At 34.8% G+C, this 23,835-nt stretch overlaps 2 protein-coding genes and 1 long non-coding RNA gene across 3 annotated transcripts; 2 read left to right on the top strand and 1 right to left on the bottom strand.

Moving 5' to 3' along the window:
- The first annotated feature begins 3,790 nt into the window (after nucleotides 1-3,790).
- On the top strand, nucleotides 3,791-10,904 carry LOC138940546 (pneumococcal serine-rich repeat protein-like). Its single transcript, XM_070309529.1, has 2 exons — nucleotides 3,791-4,998; nucleotides 9,310-10,904. Exons 1-2 carry the CDS (start codon nucleotides 3,791-3,793, stop codon nucleotides 10,721-10,723), a joined length of 2,622 nt encoding a protein of 873 aa, XP_070165630.1. The 3' UTR covers nucleotides 10,724-10,904.
- A 3,810-nt stretch (nucleotides 10,905-14,714) lies between these two features.
- On the bottom strand, nucleotides 14,715-17,594 carry LOC138940617 (uncharacterized). The gene is made up of 3 exons (XR_011448015.1): nucleotides 17,498-17,594; nucleotides 16,920-17,038; nucleotides 14,715-15,167 (listed from the first exon to the last, which is right to left on the bottom strand). It is a non-coding gene; the product is annotated as an uncharacterized lncRNA (long non-coding RNA).
- Nucleotides 14,936-23,005, top strand: LOC138940614 (uncharacterized). The gene is made up of 2 exons (XM_070309668.1): nucleotides 14,936-15,140; nucleotides 20,938-23,005. The coding sequence occupies exons 1-2, from the start codon at nucleotides 15,017-15,019 to the stop codon at nucleotides 21,276-21,278; spliced, it is 465 nt and encodes a 154-aa protein (XP_070165769.1). The 5' UTR covers nucleotides 14,936-15,016; the 3' UTR covers nucleotides 21,279-23,005.
- Nucleotides 23,006-23,835: the final 830 nt, after the last annotated feature.

Genomic DNA, 23,835 nt, shown 5'->3' with positions numbered 1-23,835 from the left:
ATCATATGCCCCGTATATTTTATAATATAATAACGCTAAGGGCATATATACAGGGTGTCCTAGACCACCCGTACACCCCTTATCTTTCAAAAACTAAGCATTTTAGAGAAAAACGTTTTCAACAAAAATTGTATAGTTTTGAGGGGAACATAAGATGGTGTCATTGGTTTGACCTTGGATGGCATTGTTAAGGTCAAGTCAAGGACACCTTTAATCTCTTAAATGGAACCACCTATTTTTTATTACATATTCTTATAGCTTATGTCGAGAGCTTTCCAAAACACTATAACAAAGTATTTTTTCATTAAATACTTTTTGAATTGACATATTAAATAATTGTTTTTAAGAAAATTATTTACAATGTATTTTTTTTAAACAATTATTTGTTTTTTTTTTACACTAATTGATTTGTCTCATTATTCTGTACATAAAAGTATTACGGTAAGATTATCGAAAACTAAATATTTTACAAGATATTTAATTTTTTATATCGAAATATGTCAGACTAAAATACAAAATAACTCAAAAAGTACTTAATGAAAAAAATACTTTATTATAGTGTTTTGGAAAGCTCTCGACATAAGCTATAAGAATATGCAATAAAAAATAGGGGATTTTATTTAAGAAATTTAAGGTGTCCTTGACTTGACGATCCTATCCAAGGTCAAACCAATGACACCATGTTATGTTCCCCTCAAAAGCATACAATTTTTGTTGAAAACGTTTTTCTCTAAAATGCTTAGTTTTTGAAAGAAAAGGGGTGGTCTAGGACACCCTGTATATATAACATTATATGTAATATTTTTATTTCTCCTTTGCTAACAGATATAATTACATTCATGAGATTATGCATTAAATATGGTTTTACATTAATTTATTTTCTTATATTTACGCGTAAAGTAAAAGGCTTATAATGATGAAGGAACAAGTTATCTTTCCTCAATATACAATTCTTTTTTTTTCAAGTGTTATCTCAAATAAATGAAATTATGTCCTTATTTTATTGTTAATATATTAGGTTACTAAGTAATAATAGAATCAGAAGATTCTGTATATCAGAATGTTAAATCAGGATAACTTAATTATATTTGATTATGCGAGCGAGAAATTTTGTAATAGCGTTCTCTTGTTTTTTTTTCATGTTAGTCACATTTTATTCATACTTGAATTCTTGTTACATTTTTAATGTTCAACGACAAGTCTTATATTTTTTTGTAATAAAAATCAATGAAAAAATTTGCACACAAACTTTCTTTTTACGTTTTATCTTCTTTTGGATATATTATTTTCGCTAAAAGTAAGTTAAAAGAAGACGTTTAAAGCAAGATGTTTTTCATATGTAAAATAGAATTGCTATATCTGTTTGTTACTGTACACGTATTATAAAAACTTCTTGTGTATATAAAAAAATTACTAATAATTACTTCAAATTATCTTTTCAGATTTTTACTTATATCTTAAATCAGTCAACTTAATATTAGTCAACTTTAATCTTTATGCCCGTTGACCTGAGCAAAAATTTTAAAATATAACTGTAAAATTTTATGTAATCGTAAATGTGTGAATATCAGAAGATAATAAGTAATTTATTTATATATATTACACACACGCACACTCAATTGAAATGAATTATTTCTGAATGCAAATATGCGTATATTGTTACCCCTACTATTACTTAAATAAATTTACTTTTAATCCACAATATTATTGTAAATTCTGTGTAACTTTTCGTTAATCTCTCAACTAAAAACGCATAAGAAGAATTTAAAATTATTAATTTAAGAAATATCATCAACATATAATATAATAAGTCAATATACGAATCATTGAGAAAAAAATTATTAATATGAATTTATAATATAAATCATATTGTGTCCAAATAATAATAGCTACATTAACTGCGGTAGGATTAAATTCTTGCGAAAAATGAACAATAAAGTTTCCAATGAAATCAATCCTGGAATTTTTTTAAATAACAGTATTATGTAAAATTAGATTTTTTTAAAAATATCATACACTCTCTGATATTTGGAAAATTTTAATTGCGGAATTCACGTTTAGAGATTTTTATCGAAAAATAAAATCATTAATTGACGATGTTAAGATAAAAAAAGGAAATAATCACAACCCATACAGCACAGAACATTGCAATTACATTGCAGCAATGTTACAATCTTGCAAGTTGCAATGAAATATTGTTGAGACATTATTGGAATATGGAATTGTAATATTTTATGAGAATGTTACAGCAACATTTCAAAAACATTACAAAAGACAGTTTTTGATAATCGCTACTTTGTTCGTTTACCACTATGCGGCGCGCGTTGCGTTATCTCCCATACAGCACAGAACATTGCAATTACATTGCAGCAATGTTACAATCTTGCAAGTTGCAAGGAAATATTGTTAAGACATTATTGGAATATGAAATTGTAATATTTTATGAGAATGTTACAGCAACATTTCAAAAACATTACAAAAGACAGTTTTTGATAATCGCTACTTCGTTCGTTTACCACTATGCGGCGCGCGTTGCGTTATCTATCCCGTATTTAAGTTTTAATCACGATGGTTATATGAAGTTTGCAAAAAGGGGTTAGTAATATAATAACTATTTTTATCAGATTAATTTATCTGATACAATCCCAACACAGGAAATTCAAATATTGAATTAATTGTTCAGAAATCGGACAAATAATTACTCGAAAAAAGTTAAAAGTCTACTTAAGATATGGAGTTTAATATTTATATAAATAAAATTTTAATTTTTATGAATTAAATTATTTAATCATTATCAATTTCTTAAACCTGTAAATAATTTATAAAATAGCGATGTTAATTAGATAACAGAAAATTGTTTAATAGTTCCCATTTTTATATAAAAGCAAAAATTTGATAATAATTTTTTAATATGCAAAATGCTTCAAATTTAATAGATAAACTTGGAGAATATATAAAGACATCCACGAGAGACGAGAAAAAACTCGTTGTAATTGCGTAAATTCACAATCTTTTTTCTTATCTCTCTTGGATGTTTTTATATGTTCTCAAAGTTTATGTATTAAATTTGAAGCGTTTTGCATATTTGTAGCAATGTATTTAAATATTACAAATACATTGCACCGTAACATTACTGTAGTCTTACATTGAAATATTTCTGAGGGCGGACATTTCAACGTTGCCGCAGGCTTGCAGTAACATTGCAGAAACATTTCGCAACTTCTATGCAATATTACAATGTTTCAATGTAAGATCTATGCAACGTTTTTGCAATTTTTCGGTGCTATATAGGAAGTCTCGATATTATTGGAATCATCGTGTTTTTCTTTAAATTTAATTAATATGAAATTAAAATTGACGACAAATATTGCCTCAAAGTGTAGAATACTAATTTCTACTATTATTGTAGTAGAGTTTTTACTTGTCTTAATGATAAAACATATTTATTACTGCAAAATGTCTTTATGGCTATACGTCATAAATATTTAAATATAATCAAAACGTAAAAAAACGATACTTTTTTCCCATCCCGATTAACTTTTTTAATATTTTCCTTTTATCGTGACAGTGATTACAAGTGAAAGCATTTCAAAAAAGAAAATAGATGCAGCTTGATAAACTATATCGAACAAACTGAAGAGGTTTGGAGATTTGAGAGACAATATTTTCGACATGCGAGACGCGCTTGTGGCGCGATGTGTTTACACAATTGCTCAGCGATCATCCGATATTGGTATATAACCACGCGAACCACGTTAATCCGGCACCAATCTACGAAGTTCCGTTGAAGATGAAGATTCCAGCGATACTCGTGACGTCGTTCCTCGCCTGGGGACTGGCCAGCGGGAGTCCTCATCTCCTAAAGGGGTCGGATGCATCCGCGTCCGCATCCGCGTCCGCGTCCGCGGTTGCCAATTCCAAGAAGAATCTTTACCCATTACCGATACCATCGAAAGGCGCGCATGGCATCGTAATCGACGAGTCAAAATTCAACATAAGGAAGGTAGTGCTGAGCGCGATCGACGAGATCAACGGCGCGCCAAATCTCGGTCTAGGATGGAAAAAGATCAGCTGGGCAATCGAAAACGCAAAGGCGAACGCTCATGTGACCGCCGAGACGCTGGCACTCATCAAGAAGATCGTTGCGGCCGTCGTCTTGGGTTACATCAAAGCGACTAAGATCGCGGCTCACGCATCCGCCGAAGCGTTGGCTGTCGCTAAGGCTGCGGAAGAAGCGCAAAGGATTGCCGAAGCGAAGGGTAGAGCAGCCTCTGAGGCGCTCTCCGCGTTAGTTCAGGCGTCCGCGAAGGCCGACGCTGCTGCCGCGGCGACGACGGACGCAATCGAACGCACGTTCCAGGATGCCAGGGCGGCCAATTCCGCGCAGACCAAGGCCAGCGGCGAGGCCGAGAATGCTAATCGCGGTGCGGCTGCCATCCTCGCGGCACTCGAGCGCATCGCGGAGGCCTCTACGGAAACCAACCAAGCCGCTACTAAGGCAGCTGCCTCCGCCGCTGCCGCGTCCGCTATGCATGCTAAAGCCAATGCGGCTTCGCAGGCTGCCGCCAAAACGGCCGCCCAAGCTAGAACGGCGTCCGAGGAGGCAGAGACCGCCCAGGCATCCACCTTGCAAAACGCTCAGCTGACCGTGCGGCTCGAGGAGAAGGCCAGCGCCGATCAGCAAGCGGCCTCCGCTAGGGCTGATTACTTCACCGCCAAAACCGAGGCTGAAGCTGCCGCACAGGCGTCCGCTGTCAACGCGCTCAGGGACGGGATAGTCGTCGGATTGGGAAATGACGCCGGCGCTTCTGCCCAAGCTTCCGCACAGGCTGGCGCTCTCGCTCGCGCTAACGGGCACAAATTAAAACTCGAGAAGGGTCTGGACTTGGGCTTGCACAAGGGCCTGGACTGGAGCTTGGGCTCGTACGGCGGTAGCGCGTCTTCAGCCAGAGCATCGGCCAGCGCCTCTGCTCAGGGATCCTCGCTTGGAAAGGAATGGTAGAGGATCGGACGAAGAATTTCGTCAATTTCTCTTAGTCACTAACGCGGAACCGACACAAATTTCGAGTAATTAATATGTTGTATGTATATATTAGAGCGCAATTACATACATACACACACACTGGCAGGAATAAAAAATTTACTTTAATAAAAAAATTTGGCGAAATGTGCTACCACAAGCGTAATAATAAAAGTCAATTATCTTAGCAGTTAATGAGATTTATTTCTACACAAAGCCCATATATCATCCTATATACCCATTTATCTTAATAATTTAAAAATGTACTTTTAGTCAAATATGTATCTTTCGAAAAAGTTTCATAGAGAACTAACACTTTTCTACGAGCTTGATTCATTTACCGTAATGAGATATATTCTCATGCAAATAAATTTTTTTTATTTAAAAAATTCTGAATTATATTGTCTATGAAAAAAAAAGTAACGTTTATATTAATCTTATACTTTGTCGTATAAAAAGTTCTTCCCCTTTAACATATTTCAAAGTAATAGATTTTCACTCAATACAAATTTTATGGGTATGAATTATTGAAGTTTAGATTTCGTAAATGATTTTTTAATGGATACGAGTCAGATTGTAAATTGTAATTTATTCCTTGAAAATAGTAGTACTAATAGTATTAAGATGTCTAAAAAAATATTTTATGTAAAAGTTTAATAAAATTAAAAAAAAATAATTATTAATATATATATATATATATATACATAATTATTAATTATATTATATTAAATGAAAAATGAATAATAATAAAACGGAAGATAGAAAATATTTTTCTTAAAATAGACGCGTGCTATATCTATTATGTTTAAGTAATATATAAATTTATGCAAATAAATATATGAAATTGTGCACATTATTAAGATAATTTATATTTATATAATATGTAATAATTCATATTCTGAAACATTCTAAAACTGCTAATAATAAAAATTATCTATCCAATATAATCGCGAGTATTTGAAAAATATCATATATAAATATTCTCTTTATATTATTTTGTGACTCGCCGGATGGTATACCAGCTGTGCGTGTACATTATCAGATTTTGAAATGAACAATATTTGCCCGTAACGTTCCGTTAATTGCAAATAAAATAATTTTAATCAAAGTCAAATCAAAATAATTTTGATTGACATCCGCTAATTTAGTTCTTCAGCTGTTGTATATTTTTTTATCTTACAACTTTTTCTCGATAATTGATAACATTATTGCCTGTTCAGATAATAATCGGTAAGCGATATAGCATTTATACAAATTGCAAGAAAAATATTTAATAAAAAAAGATTTTACTTTAATATCTTATATATACATGGGGTGTCCCATTTTAAAAGTTCCACCCTCATAACTTTTCAGGATCAACGTTTGAAGGAAAACGACTCGGATAAAAATTGTAGGGCCAAAAGGGGCTATCTAATAATGACCTTGGATTTGACATTAAAGGTTATTTTCAAGGTCATTTGAAGATCAACTTCTGTTTTTTAAATGGAACCTCCTATTTTTCATTACATATTCTTGTAGCTTATCTCAAGGGCTTTTCAAAACACTGTAATAAAGTATTTTTCTATTAAGTACTTTTTAAGTTATTTTATATTGTAATCTGACATATATTTTAATATAAAAAATTAAATATCTCGTAAAATATTTAGTTTTCGATAATCTTACCGTAATACTTTTATGTACAGAATAATGAGACAAATCAATTAGTGCCAAAAAAAAAAAAAACAAATAATTGTTTAAAAAAAATACATTGTAAATAATTTTCTTAAAAACAATTATTTTTTAATACTAATTGATTTGCCTCGTTATTCTGTACATAAAAGTATTACGGTAAGATTATCGAAAACTAAATATTTTACGAGATATTTAATTTTTTATATTAAAATATATGTCAGATTAAAATATAAAATAACTCAAAAAGTACTTAACGAAAAAATACTTTATTATAGTGTTTTGGAAAGCTCTCGAGATAAGCTACAAGAATATGTAAGGAGAAACAGGGGGTTCCATTTAAAAAACGGAAATTGACCTTCAAATGACCTTGAACATGACCTTTAATGTCAAATCCAAGGTCATTATTAGATAGCCCCTTTTGTTCCCTACAATTTTTATCCGAGTCGTTTTCCTTCAAACGTTGATCCTGAAAAGTTATGAGGGTGGAACTTTTAAAATGGGACACTCTGTATAACTATATGTTAATCGTTTATAAAAGTCAGTTTATTATACGTTGAACACATTTAAAACTAATAATATATTTTAAATCACATTAAGGAAATTTGAGATAGACGACTACAATAAAAATATAAATTATTATCCTTTACATTACAGCTTTTCATCTGTCTTAAGCTTTATGTAGTGAAAGACGACTATAGCAATTTTTTACTTTATCAAGAATTTTTCTTTCAATAAATTTTCAAATAAACTTGAAATAATTTAAAGAATTTCATAAATAATTATACATGTAATTATCTAACTTTATGTCTATTTTTCAATTTCAATGAATCCACACACATCTGTTTCTAAAAATATTTTCATATTCTAACATAAAGGAATAATTTCCTGTAATCTTTATGTGATACTTCACATATGTACACAATATAAATTATATAAAAGTATAAATTTATATGAGATTATATCATATTTTTTTATTATACGATAATATGACAAAATATTAAAATATAAATGTAAATCTATTATATCCGAAGAGTGACCGACGAAACGTTAATAAAAAAAAAAGAACATACAACTTGTAACTTTATCAAACAATTGTGTCTCCAGTTTGTTTAGTAATAATACTAATAATTAAATTGTGAAGGTTTCACTTGACTTAAATTCGCGCACGCCATTCAACGTATAATAGTAATACCCTTGAACATTTCTTGCTGCTATATAAAAAGATTAATATTAGGTATTTAAAAAAAAAATAAAATAAAATAAACCTAATAAAAATAATATAAACCTCTTATGACTTTCCGTAAAATCTGCTTGTCTAATTACCTTTTACAAAAATTAAAATTTTTTAGACAATATTCGATTCAATGAGCAAGTATCTATCTTCGTTAAGTGCAGAAAAATAAGATAAATTAATTAATTTTATAACAAATAAGGAGCTGCATTAAATGGATATGATAGTTCTTTACCCAGACAGCACAAGGATGTCCTTAGGACGTCCAAAGGGCATCCAGGACATACATGTAGGATATCCTCAGGATATTCCATTGTAATCCTCAGATTTCCTCTGGATGTCCTGAGGAAGAGTAAATGATAGCCGTATATTAACCTCTGGAGAATCCAGGGAGATCCTGTGGAACATCCTAAGGATTTTTATAGGATATGTTAGGGATATTTTTCGTATGTTTCAAGGAGCAAATTTAAAAATTTAAATATAAATTAAAATTATGTTTTGTTATTTACTGCCAATATTAAAAATAGTTCACCGTTCTTTAATATTTGAGGCTTTCGTGCTGTACATGAATATTTTAGGTTTGGCTCCCGGGTTTGAGTTGTGTAATATTTTCTAAACAATCCAATATCTGAATTCCCTATGTTGGGATTGCATCAGAAATTGAACTGATAGAAAATAATTACATTTGTAATTCCCTGTCAGTTGCTCTTTGCAAACTTTATATAATTCTCATGACCAAATCTCAAATACGAGTTCGCGTGTCGCATAGCGGTAAACAAACGAACTAGCGGTTGAATACTATTGTTTGTAAAGTTTTTGGAATGTTGCGAACAGTAACATTTTTCATGAAATATTAAATAAATAATAATTTTCGATATATGAAAATGTGCGCATCAAATTCAATTATTAATATTAAACGAAATTAACGTTAACAATTAATTGCACATGTATATGTCCTCTGGAAATCCAAAAGACATCCAATATAATAGACAGGGCAGATATATCCTACAGACATCCAGGGGTTATCCAGTGGACATTTATAGGACATTAATATTTATTATAATACTTAAGATTTCTAAATTATATAAAATAGCCGACACAACTAAAAATAATTACGTATACATATTAAACTTTTATAAATATATTTATAATAATATCTTAAAACATCCTACAAATGTCCTGAAGCGTCCTGGACATATTCAGGATGATCCTGAGGATGTTTTGTGCTGTCTGGGTACGTACTAACGTGGAATATGATTCTTAAGAACTCATATCTAAATTTCTTCCGGTCGCACGGCAGGTTGTCGATTTGAAAAAATATAAATCGGAAAAAGAAACGGACACACTTAAGCAAATAGGATCGACGAAATAAAGAGATCGGCGACAGTCTTGTGATAATATTTGGAGGAGTCGCGGATGCACAACAGGCTGTTTTCACAAATGGCACGCTACGGTATAAAATCGATGGACGATCGATGAGCGGGCATCAATCCTGCGAAGTAGCTTCCAAGATGAAGATTCCAGCGATACTTGCGACGTCCCTCCTCGTCTGGGGTCTTGTCGGCGCCAGCGAGCTCGTCGGATCGGAAGCGAGCGCATCGGCGGCTGCCCAAGCGAGCGCGTCCTCGTCGTCCTCGTCCGGTAGCAAGCTGGCTGCCTCCAAGTCGTCGTCCTCCAGCGCGTCCGCCAGCGCGCTTGCCAGCTCGTCGACCAGCAGCAAAGGCGGTTGGATCCTTCCCCACGGTGACGTTAAACACGAGAAGAAGAGTGCTGCCGGGATAGCGATCGAAGGAGCGAAGGTCGGTACCGGAGTCGCTAACACCGCGTCCGCGTCCGCCGAGGCACTTTCCCGTGGACTCGGCATCGGACAGGCAGCCGCCGAAGCGCAAGCCGCTGCCGCCGGCCAAGCGGCGATCGCCGCAAAATCATGCGAGCTAGCCGCCAAGAGTACTGCCCAGGCGGTCGCCCTGGTCGAGGCGGCGGCCCAAGCCGAGGTAGACGTGGCCAACAGGGCGGCAGCGGCCGTTAAGAAGGCGGCTGTCGCCGCCAAGGCAGCGAAGATAGTCGAGGAGAATGTCGCCGCCGTAAGAGCGGCCGCCGGTAAGCTGGACCTGGCCGCAAGAGCCAGCGCTGCCGCCGAAGAACGCGCCAACGAGGAATCTGTCGCGGCCAACGAACGCGCCCAAGCGTCGGCCGCCGCCGCCGCCGAGGCTGAAGCCAAGGCAAACGCCGCCCAGAAGGCAGCCGTCGCCGCCTTGGCCATCGCCGAGGCCGCCGTTGTCATCGAGCAGGAAGCCGCCGCGCTAACCCGCAAGGGCCAGAATACCCGTATCAACGCCGAAGTTGCCAGCGCCGCGGCCAACAACGCCCGTGCCATCGCCTCCGCCTCCGCCGAGGCCACCGCTGACTTGGCTAATCGCGTGGGTGTGGCGCGCTCCAGTGCCGCTGGTGCTGCTGAGACCAAAGCCATAGCTACCGACGCCGGTTCTACCGCTGAGATCGCAGCTTACAGCTGGGCCAAGAAAGGCGAGATCATCGATCCCGGTCCTCTGCCCAAGATCGTCAGCGTCACCGCGGGTCTTACCAAGAGCGAGGTTGAAGCCGTCAAGATCAGTCGAGGTCACGAATTCAAGGAAGGTATCGGCCATTCGGGTGGCTACGCGAGATCATTGTCGGCCGCTAGTGCTAGCGCTAGCTCCAGCGCCGGCGCAGGTAGCATCAGCGGCAAGCGAGGACTTTCCGCGGCTTCCGCTTCTGCCTCGGCCGACGCCGACGCCTCGTCCAAGAGCTTCGACTGGTGAGAACGAGTAATGCAATTTCAACCGATACTGCATTCCAATGCACACGCGGAAGAGTCCTTTAAGCGACAAATATTAATAGACTAGCGAGACGGAGAGATTAACGCGTGCACGATTTGACAAATAAAAATTTACAAAAGAATCCGTTACATCAGGCAGAAAATTGTGTAAGAATGGAATTAAATTGTTATAGCATCTAAACTTATTTCCGTATCTTTCATTTTGATGACCTTCCCCTTCCCTCCCCCCTCCCCCCCTCCCCGCCCCCCATGCTCGATTCCCTTTGATATCGATTTAGATGCTTCTCGCAATACCTTGCGAGAAACGTACGAGATATTTATGGCTATATTTTTTTTTTCACAGATAAATTAATATCGCAAAGTACGCGCATAATCTTTTGTACGGGACATTCGACAATGGAACGCATTCGTACATAAAAGATTAGCATACGAATTAAAAAATTATACATTCGCAATTCGTCAATTCTACGCATGCGGTTTGAATGTATTATGCAACGCGTAATATTACTTAACATTTCCGCGTAATCTTGCGTTACTTACAAAACATACGATTCATATTATACAAATAGGTCCTTTAAGCCTTTAAGCAATTCCTTAACGCTAAAATGAATCAACTGTTCACAGCTCTCCTAACGTTCGCGTTTACTAACACTTATATTAATTGCAAGTCCTTTCGAGAAATTTGTATTAACGGCGCTTTAAAATTTATCGCCTGTTACCTAACTTTTTGGCCTGTTTCCAAACAAAAATTTCGCGGATAAGTCATAGAAACGATTACCAAGAAGCTCACATGAACGCAATTGGTCATCCGAGTATCAATGTTAAGTAAAATATAAAATTATTGTATGAAATTATAGAATGCAAATATATATATATATATATATATATATATATATATATATATATATATACATATATATATATATATATATATATATACAGTGACCGGCACAATAAAGAGTGACTACATTATACCGCATATAAAAATCTCTTAAAACTAATGTTTGTAATAGAAAAACATCTTATTATTGAATTTTGTTCGAAAGATTTATTATCACACTAACAATTTATAACGTAAATTGAACGTGTTTTTGCTATAATAAATATTTATAATTTTATTATAACAAAACAAGCATTTTCATGTATGACAAAAAAAGTGACCATTTTATAAATCTTAATCTATATTTTAACAAAAATCCAAACTTTTAGTATTTACCCATACAGCACAGAACATTGCAATTACATTGCAGTAATATTACAATCTTGCAAATTGCAATGTAATATTGTTGAGACATTATTGGAACATATAATTGTAATATTTTATGAGAATGTTACAGCAACATTTCAAAAACATTACAAAAAAGAGTTTTCGGTAATCGCTAGTTCGTTTGTTTACCGCTATGCGGCGCGCGTTGCGTTACCTATCCAGCATTTAAGTTTCAGTCACGATGATTACATAAAGCTTGCAAAGAGCGGCTAATAAGATTAAAGATATAACTATTTTTATCAGTTTAATTTATCCGATACAATCCCAACACGGGGAATTCAGATATTGAACTGATTGTTCAGTAATCGCATACATAAATATCCAAAAAAGTTAAAATTATTCGTTAATTGTCTACTTAAGATGTAAAATAGAGTCTAATATCTATATAAGTAAAATTTTAACTTTTATGAATGAAATCATTTAATCATTACTATTTTCTTAAACTTGTAAATTATTTATAAAATAGCGATGTTAACTAGATAACAGGAAATTGTTAAATAATTTCCATTCCTATATAAAACCAAAAATTTGATAATAATTGTTTAATATGCACGATATTTCTGATTTTAATAAATAAACTTCGAGAATATATAAAGACATCCAAGAGAGAAAAAACTCGTAATTGCGTAAATTCACAATCTTTTTTTCTTATTTCTCTTGAATGTCTTTATATATTTTCAAAGTTTATCTATCAAATTTAAAGCGTTCTGCATATTTGTAGCAACGCATTTTAATATTACAAATACATTGCACCGTAACATTACTGTAATATTACATTGTAATATTTCTAAGAACGGACATTTCAACGTTGCCGCAAACTTGCAGTAACATTGCAGAAACATTTCGCAATTTCCATGCAATATTACAATGTTTCAATGCAAGGTCTATGCAACGTTTTTGCAATCTTTCGGTGCTGTATGGGTAGTATGGCCTCCTTTGGCGTTAATGACTGCCGCCAACCGTCTGGGCATGCTTTCGACCAGATTATGCAGATGATTAAGATTGAGATTTTCCCAAGCTCGTTGCAACGCATCAAAGTAATTATTTTTGTTGGTTACTCCGGTTTTGTTTACATTTCTGTCCAAAATTCGACCATAAATTTTCAATAGGATTTAAGTCTGCGGAGACTGCGGAAGCCAATCAAGCAGTTTTATGTGGTGAGAAGTAAAAAATTTCTTTGTTTTTTTTTTTTGGCGGTATGCTTGAGATCATTATCTTGTTGTAACATAAAGTTGTTCTCTAAATCTGATTGGATCAACGAAACTTTCAAATTCTCGCCATTAAACAAAAACACTACAAATTTTAAGATGGTCACTTTTTTTGTCATACATGAAAATGCTTGTTCTGTTATAATGACATCATAAATATTTATTATCGCAAAAACTTGTTCAATTTTCGTTATAAATTGTTAGTGTGATAATAAATCTTTCAAACAAAACCCAATAATAAGATGTTTTTCTATTTACAAACATTAGTTTTAAGAGATTTTTATATGCGATATAATATGGTCACTTTATTGTGCCGGTCACTGTATATATCAAATTATTTTTAGTGTGTAAAATGTATTTTAAAAAAATTATGATCATAATACTAGTTTTTTTTTTTCCGAGTTATTAATAATATAATTACACCCACTTCGTAAATTATTCATTGCGATAAATTTCGATTTTAAGCAGAGAGCACAGAATGTAAAAAATTCCATTAAATCTATCAACTTTTAGAGTTGCAGAATTTATTTAGCAATTATAATTCCTGAGATCATTCAATATACAAGAGATGATAAGATTCCATGATGGTCCATAAAATTAAACTTGTGACTCATTTTTCGTGACATACGCGCCTTTTATCTTCATTAACGTATAAATGAGATCCAAATATCGTATTAGAATATAGTATTTTATCATATTCATATTCATATTCATATCTCAATGAATGTTATGCCGTTATTAAGTCCTCGTAATTGCTGAAAATGAATAGTATGAATTGCCTATATTATTATCCTAACGCGATAACTATTTTCTTGCACGTAGCGAGCACGGAACCGCAATGAATAGGCGTGCATCTTAACATATAGAGTGTATTATAAATTAAAATCTCTGCTTTGTGGGAATCGGCGAGTCTCAATTTTTAATAATAGAATAATTAAAGACCATGCACATGCATAGATGTTAATTTTCTATTTATATATTTGTACAGAGTAACTCATAGCAAGGCAATATCTTTCTACATCATACAATTATACGATGTTTTCATCGATACGAAACTCTATTATATACTATTATATACTTTGATAAAATAGATAAGAACTTTGTATTAACATTGCGTTTGAAATAGAGTTAATGGATACTCACGTCAAGATTTTCTAATGAATGGAGATGAGAAAGTTGTCAATAACTTATTAATCTCCGGACAAGTATTTATAGCAATTTCGCGATAATTAGTGGTTGTCCACTAATTAATCTCGCTTATATTATGCGTTTACATTTACGATCTATAAACTATCTATGCTACTGACACTTGATTTAAATGAATGTATAGACAGCATGAGCGCGAATTTAAAATAAGATATTCAACATTTCACACTTTGTCTGACTAAAGAAGAAATTAATTTCCGATCATAATTTTTTTCAAAAATATAAACTCTTTTATCACATGTATTTATTTCCTTATATATTATGTAGCAGATAATTTTTATAGCCAGATACTTTGAGTTCTTCTATCAGATAAATTTCATCGAATACAATCACTTAATCATATGTAGGATTCATCCCTATCTATCTACTGAACTCCGGTCGCGGGCGATTCTTCGGTGACTGGTAGTTCAAGAGGTGAGAGACTACGTTGATCTGGTGGGGATAACAGGGACCCCGCCCGATAGTCGGCTATAAAATGCCGCCACAGGAATCGGGCCCAACCAGTCTTAATCGAAACGAGAAGCTTTATTTTTCTTTCCCTCCCGCGCCTAAAGGAGAGGCCCCAGTGAATCTATCTGTTGCGGATCTCGAGATCATGAAGCCCGTCGTCAGGTTTGCCTTGCTGTGCGCCGCGGTCGCTTTCGTCGCCGCCGAGGGGACCGAGGAGCAGGAACGACCCAAAACCTTCCGGAGGCTGATACCCGCCGACGTTCTTCGCGGTGAGTGTACCTTCGTTAATTTTCAATCTGTAAGACAAAGGAGAAAGGAAGCCGTCATATATATATATATATATAAATTTATTTTTTTCTAATAATTCTAATATCTCGAATTTTGTCTATTTGTAAGATCTCTGAATTAAACTCTGATTAAATGTGAAAAGATCAGTCGAAAAAATCATGAATCGCATTCAATTATAAATAAAATATATGATTATACTATAAATACTATAATCTTTCTTCTCTCTGTATCCAGATAGCTTCGAAAGGATATTATCCCGCAAAAGGATATTTTTATCGCGAAATGTTTTAATATGTCGAAACAATGATAAAAAATAAATAATCAGGTATATAATATTACTCGATATTTGTATAAAATAATATATTTATATGACACTATAATTCACGTTGAACATGCGGGCAATTAGCGCGATAAGTAATACTTAATTTGTTGCCGCGAAAAAATTACCACGTTTAGATCGGCTCGTTTTTCTCTTTGCATGAGAAAATTAAAAAGTAATACATTACTTATTTATACGGAAAAAAATACGGAATTTATCAAAAAATTGTAATTTACAAATGTAACATATTGTTTGAGATGTATCTGTAAGACGAATTGTTTATTTAATTAAGTTAGTTTAGTTAAGTTAATTCTATCATTTTAATTAAGGTTTATTAAAGAAGATATTTTGTCAAACTTATTAGCGCGTTTTAAAATAAATTAGTCTCGTATAAAAATAATAAAAATTATACAATGTTCACATAAACGGGAAATTCTGTAAGATAAATTAGCAATATGATTCTTTTCTTAAGAATGTAAAGTCAAAATTTATTTATACTTGAGAAACAATTTTCTCGCGGAACATTAATTGAGAATCACTGTTAAGTGTCTGGCCGAATTCAAAGAACATTGCATATATGCCACCGGCAAGTGGGACGATTGTCGTTATTTTCAACCGGTCCCCGAGAGATACTCAACTTTCTTACGATGTCTCGTCACGCGTGTTGAACCAGCGTGTGTCTCGGAATCCCGATGACACACCAAAGTATCGCTAATGTTATTCATGACGCGGGAAAAAGAGAAAACAGCATAATTTACATTTAAAAATCGATCATTTTATATATAAAAAAAAAACTCAGTTCGAAACTATCATTTTTTAAGATAAAAACGAAATACTTTAAAAGAGTTAGATATAAAATTAATGTAGAATCTTAAAGATTTAATGTAGATCCCTTATTCCAATACTTGTAATTAATTACATATTGCACAAAAAAACTACGTCCAATCATTTTCAAAAGTAAGATTTACAATTTGCTCAAAATTTTCTATATTTTTTTTGAACGATTGTGATATCGATTTGATATTGCCCAGAAATTAAATGTATAAATTACGAATTAAAACACTTTCACTACGTGGATCAAAGATTTTTATTATAGCTATCCGAATGCAAAAGATCACGGACAATTTCATAATCACCGCAATCTCGTAGATTCTGAGATAACATCTCCCATAAATGCTTGCTTATTCTTCGCACGTTTTTCCTAGCACTGACCTTGCGGCAAATATATAAACTTTTTTATTCTACAGTAATTGTTTCCTTAGTATTCATCCATGCGTATCTTTGATCCGCGTGACTCCCGGCACTTTTTTATATCGGGCGCGGTGTATCGGCGATTCGCGGCGAGACATCTCACGGACAAATCGAGAAAAATAAGAATCGCACATTACTCTCAGCGTCAAGATCGCGAGACCGCGTGAAAGTTTCTTGCCGTAACCATCACCTTATGATCCCCTTGCCGATACCAGTTTTGTCCCGTTCCTTCTCCCTTGCCCGATATCACTTTCTTCTTTATACGGTTTGTAGGGTGCAGTAATGCGTTTCTCTTTCTCGATACGAGTCCTATCGTTTAGAAAAGATCATCTTTAAAAAATTATTATTTTCGAGATAAATATTTTAAAAATATAACATAACGTTATAAAAAAAAACGATGTCCATATTATCGATATTCAAATTAATACTGCCTTGCGATTAATTAGAGATTGATGTATTATACGAAAATTTTCATTAATTTTCTTATTTGATGAAAATTGTCTTTTTGAGGGGGACTTTGCAATATTTTGCGACGATCAATCATATAATTTGAGGGCTTCTCAAAGAGAAAATCTTTGGTATTCGCGTAAACACGATGTATTCCCTGAATCGATTTTTTAATTACTGTGGCCTCGTTCTTTTCTATTTGTTAGTAAAGACCCTGGATTTCCATGAATAATTGAATTACTCACTACAACGGAGAAAAATATGCGACCTCGTTACTCGAATTGTAGCGAAGGCAGCATCGTATTGGGTGTGGAAACTTACAAGAAAGATAGAGCTCGCCATCGGTCACATCTTAGAAGGTCACAAATGTGCGCAAAGCAAAGATTGTATATGTAACACTCGAATAAGTCTCGACACTTTCGACACTCCTTTAACATAAAAGATAATAGTGAAACCTTTCATACATTCTTTTGGATATACGTATATGCATCTGTGTTGGATGCTATTAGGTAAAAGAATTATACCTGAGAGTGAAATCGTGTGCGGTAATTTCCTTCGTACGTTTATCGCATAAAATATCCCCGCTATTTGAAAGCGATACGCCCGCGAAAACTAACAATCTCGTCTATTCGTCAGAAAATGACAAGTGGTACGCGCGATGAAAGTGCAGGCGGAATCAAATATCATAAAATCAGAGAAAGATCGCCACGTTCGCCGGCATCGCGAGACTTTCGAAAAAAATTATTGAGGGAATCGTGTGATTCTACATCATGATTATAAATTACAACCTTTCTCTTTTATCCTATTAACTTCTTGATCGCCGAGTTACGATTCATTTAAGGGAATATGGAATCTTCGCGAAAGATATCGACATTTGGTATTTTGAAGAAAAAAAATGTAGATATTTTTGCAATTTTGTACTGATAATCTCGATTTTTTTTTTTTTTTTTTTTTTTAAATAACGCTTGTGCGATAAGGAATCTTTAATTCCACGTACGAGTTTCAAGAGTCGTTACGCTTCTTGCAAGTTCCGGTGAAAGTCTGTTAGAAAATTCTCATAGCAGCTCTTTTCTGTAATTATCAATTAGCTTTAATTGCTTATGCATTTAATCTTTTGTTTTAAAATTTTGATTTATAAATGTTCAATAGAATTAATTTCTCTTCGCTCTCTTGCTTCATTAAGTGTCCTTGTTTACTATTTCATGCTGACTAGTGAAACGAGCAAAGCGAAACGATATAAATTAGCGATGCCATAAACGCCGATCAAGTCGAAGCTCTAGTCAGTGTGTCGATGGCATTGAGAAAATGGTAACAAACACGTCATTATTTAAATTTCGCAAATAATACGTTCATTCGCGAGACAGAGGATTATATATATGACTAGACAATCTGTCTTTGCAATGTGCGTAATCCTATATTGGCTCTCGTTTTCGTCATGAATATTGCGTACAAACATGAGACAGCAAAGAACATCGCGATAACATGAGTCATAAGTAAATTGCAATCAAAAATAATTTTTTTCCCGAATTATGAACTTTCTATTCGAGGCTTCTGCATCGAATTCGATCCGAGCGTTCTATTATACTTTACTAAACATTAATAAATTATTTGTTTAAACGTTTATTTCTCATAATTCTATTTGAATTGTAGTCAACCAGAATTTTTTTTAAAAGAATCTCTTCGTCTCTGCATCTTACCGAGTTACCGAATAAAATAATTTCGCGGGTGTGCTGAATCATCGAGACAACCTCGAAGGGCTGATGTAACTGAGAACCGTTAACCGTTAACTTAACAGTCCATCGTAACAACTCTCGACATTTGTCGTCGTCGCGTTACGTAAAAGGCTGCAATCGACCGATTCGACGTGTGACAGTGAAAGTGTTTCTCCTTGAAGTTTCTAGCACAATCACTGCCAATGATGATGACGACGATGGGGAGAACTATCGTCGACGTAGATGGATATCGAGATCACCATCGCCGATTACAATCGAATTAGCCCCGTAATGCCGTCATCCGTTGCATTCGTCGAGCACGGTTCTACATTGAGGAAGTGAAATTTTCAACTATTAAGTGTACAACTTTGCTTCCGCCGTTTTTTTCCGAAATTCGAGGCTTTATTGTAAAAAACTGGTTATACATTTATGATTCAAAGTATTGTCCACTCCCAATGATCGTGCCAATTCTTTTTGACTTTGACTCGAGTCTTCATTAAGTAATGCCTCCAATTCTGCATCTTCGAAAACCTTCTCTCTTCCACCGCTATGCCGGTCTTCGACGTGAAAATCACCGTTCTTGAAGCGTTGAAACCACTCACGACACGTTCTTTCACTAATAGCGGCTTCGCCATAAGTATTTGAGAGCATTCGATGAGCTTCAGCCGCAGATTTCTTCATATTGAAGCAGAAAATTAAAACCTCCCACAAATGACAAGAATTTGGCTCGTAAACTGACATTTTCAATCGAGAATAACTTTATGATGCAGACACAAATCGACTAATGTTTCTATGGGGTTATGTTGACAGATGCCCAAGTTTATTGCATGACGTCTATGATCTATTTATTTCGACCACTACTTACCGCTAAAGCCATCTATAGGAAAACGGCGGAAGCAAAGTTGTACACCTAATATCATTAACTGTATTGCAGATATACGGGCTGATTCGGAAATAGGTCGCTAAACCCAGCAAGCAACATTCTCATTATATTAGGTCTCCTCTTTATAGCTGAACTGGCTGCACTAGTTCAGAGTTTATTTTTCTCTTCTCAATCAATGTGGAGAGAAAAAGATAAAATCTGAACTAGTGCAGCCAGTTCAGCTATAAAAAAAAATAGATCCATTGGATCGACTCGTTTGAAGTAGAGAAATTACGATGACGATGCACGAGCATCGATTTATATTCTAGGACATCTAGGATAAAGTATTCGTCGCTATAACTTTAATACCAACAAACAAAATTTTTCATACAAAAGTTTCGATTATACATTGATAGAAAAAAATTAAAAATATGAAACAGAGAGTATTCTTCAATCAAAACATATTAATCTTTTAAAATGCTCATCATATGCATTTGTATGATAAGAAAATATTATAACTTCAAATATATGAAGATTTTTCTCGTCGAGAGACAAAAATCGATAATTAGCCGTTAAGATAAACGTCACGAGTGAAAGAAATCGTGTATGAAATGTTTCCGATCCTTATCACCGATAACGTTAATTACATTGGGCGGGTGTGCAAGACGATATTAAGAGAGTTCCTTATCGCATTTGTTCTCTCACGTCAGGTCTTTTATCGACCTCGTCATTCAGTTAATTAGTAATATTATAGCTGGCGAACATTAACACCGCTTAGATCTGATGCGCACGGCGCATTATTAGAAAGTAACGACACTTTTCGCGCGTGACGAGGTAACGAGATAATGCAGGCGCACGCGAGCGAGCACGTTATTAAGGAAATGCAATCTCCACGCGTTTCATCCGTTCAGCGTTGATGAATGGCCTCTTACTCTCATATCCCGTATGCATCATCGTTGGTGAAAATCGAACGCCAGAAAAAGAATCTGAAAATTTTTCGACAAATAAATTTGCACTTTCAATTTTATCATTGATATAAATAATCGCACAGTGTGTGTTCTGTTACGTTTCATCATAAAATAATAAAATCTCGAGAAAAGCCATCAAATCAGTCTAATATCCTACTCTGTTTTACTTAATTAATAAATCGCATTCTAATCAAAACAATGTCGTTATACATGTTACAGACTTCCCCGGCATGTGCTTCGCGTCGACCAAGTGCGCGACCATCGAGCCGACGAAGACATGGGAGCTGTCGCCGTTCTGTGGTCGTTCTACCTGCGTGCCCGCCGACGACAATTCCGGTCGTCTATTTGAGCTAGTGGAGGACTGCGGCCCGTTGCCCAAGGCCAACCCCAAGTGCAAGCTCTCCGAAAAAACCAACAAAACCGCGAGTTTCCCCGATTGTTGTCCGATCTTCGAGTGCGAGGATGGCGTTAAACTCGAATACCCGGATATCCCGACTCTGCCGCCACCGACCGGAACGGAAGCCGAAAACGCGCAACCGGAGGCTGCACCGAAAGCCTAAGTCGGTAGCGCCGAAAAAAAGCTACGCCGGGGAGAAAAGGTTGCGGTGTAGCCTCCTCGATGAGATTAATCGGACCCGGATTCATTTTAACGTCAAAGAACACTGCCCAATCTGTCGACACGTGAAACATGCGTCGAACGTATTAGGTGTACAAATAAGTTTCCGCCGTTTTTTATCAAAAATTGGGCATTTATTGTGAAAGAACGGAACTTAATATTTGACTCCCAATGTAAGTGCAAGTTCTTCTTGCGTTTGACACGAATCTTGATCCAGTAATGTTTCGCATCTTCATACACTTCCGGCCTTCCGCTACGTTCTTTGTCTTCTATGTCAAATTCACCGTTCTTAAACTTTTGAAACCACTCACGACAACTTCTCTCACTTAAGGCAGCCTCACCATATGCTTCTACAAGCAATCGATACGCCTCAGCTGCAGATTTCTTCAAATTGAAGAAGTAAATCAAAAGTTCCCGCAAATGACGCTTATTCGGCTCAAAACTCGACATTTTCGCACACAAAAGAATATATTATACTGATAAAAAATCACTAATATTTTAAGGTTATGTTATTGACTAATGTCCAATCTTACGATAAGGACGTTTTGCATCTGACAATTTTAACCAAATTATGGTTAACTTACTGGTGGCGCCAACTTTTGTCAAACGGCGGAAACTTATTTGTACACCTAATAATATTCGAGAATTTTATTTATTTTCCGAGAGCGACAGAGATCTTGATAGAGATTCCTTTTACAATGGACAGCTAGCACAACGCCTATAATCGCGTATACATTATACAAATACACGAGATGTATTCAAATGAAATTCTGGACTGTTTTGATCGTTTCGACAACCGGTTCGTTGTGTCAGATTTTCTCGAAGAAAATGTAAATTGTCGCATAAATAGCAATCGAATAATGTCTCTTTGCGTTAGATACGACCACAGAGATTTCTTCGTATATCGACTATCTGTAGCTACTATAATTGCTCATCAATTGTTCGATAGAATTGTGTAACATATTTATGCCGATGCGACGAGGCCATACCGTGATACCGCTCACCGTCCAACGTGATCCGATTCCATATACATGATCCAGATTAAGCTAATTATATACAAATTTCAGACCGCGCTTTTGCAAACCACGAGCACGATAAAATAACTTCCGATGCACTCGTTTCTCCCAATTTCGTTCTCGTAATCTTATTTTTAAGTCCTTAACTCGTCAAAAAATATACGCTCGCTAGTTTTCCCCAAATTCTATAACTGCTCAATCCTTGAACACATAATTTAGTAACGAAAATAATTTCGAGAAATATTTATCAGAAAAATAATTTACATTCTGAAGATGATCAGAAAAAATAATATATAAAAAGTATAAAAAATATGTCATAAAGAAAGCTGAAGATATTCTAAGATGTCTTTAATGGATATCAGAATTCATTAAAAAAATTCGGCGCAAGTTTAGCTTTTCAATCAAACTCGCTGAAAGAGATGCTACCTTTTGTGTTATACTATTTCGAACCAATTGGAAGAGTGGTCGAAAAGTTTAAATATTTTCTTAACGCCTTCTAATGATATTTAATCGGTAATGGCGCACCTCTCTAGTTAAGTCGACTTAAATCTTCCTTGGCGTATGACAAATTTTCATAGCAGAGTCTGGCATATGTATCGCAAATATGTGTGATTGTAATTATATGTGATTAAATTAACTTAAATTAACTTTTATTTAATTGAATCTGCGTTGCACTTTTCTCCTCGCTTCTCCTCGATTCTTCCTTACTTCTCTTTTTTTGTCTCTGGATCTGGAATCAAAATCAAATTATATAACTCAGATATATATAATTCAATAATTCGGAAATAAACCTAAATGTAAAAATTATTATTATTATTATTATTTTTTTTTTGATGCTCACAAATGTGTGGGAAATAATTAAAATATATAATTAATATTTATATAAATACGAGAATGGTGAGTATGACAACCCAGACAGCACAAAACATCCTCAGGATCATCCTGAATATGTCCAGGACGGTTCAGGACATTTGTAGGATGTTTTAAGATATTATTATAAATATATTTATGAAAGTTTAATATGCATACATAATTATTTTTAGTTGTGTCGGCTATTTTATATAATTTAGAAATCTTCAGTATTATAATAAGTATCAATGTCCTATAAATATCCACTGGATAACCCCTGGATGTCTGTAGGATATATCTGCCCTGTCTATTATATTGGATGTCTTTTGGATTTCCAGAGGACATATACATGTGCAATTAATTGTTAACGTTAATTTTAATATTAATAATTGAATTTGATGCGCACATTTTCATATATCCAAAATTATTATTTATTTAATATTTCATGAGAAATGTTACTGTTCGCATCATTCCAAAAACTTTACAAACAATAGTATTCAATCGCTAGTTCGTTTGTTTACCGCTATGCGACACGCGAACTCGTATTTGAGATTTGGTCATGAGAATTATATAAAGCTTGCAAAGAGCAACTGACAGGAAATTACAAATGTAATTATTTTTTATCAGTTCAATTTC

The sequence above is a fragment of the Polyergus mexicanus genome, unplaced genomic scaffold, assembly GCF_030449975.1.
Source record: "Polyergus mexicanus isolate NDT 795.1 unplaced genomic scaffold, iyPolMexi1.0 SCAF_17, whole genome shotgun sequence".
Classification (NCBI taxonomy): Eukaryota; Metazoa; Arthropoda; class Insecta; order Hymenoptera; family Formicidae; genus Polyergus; species Polyergus mexicanus.
The sequence above is the reverse complement of the archived record's forward strand: the minus strand, read 5'-3'. Positions and strand labels throughout refer to the sequence as shown.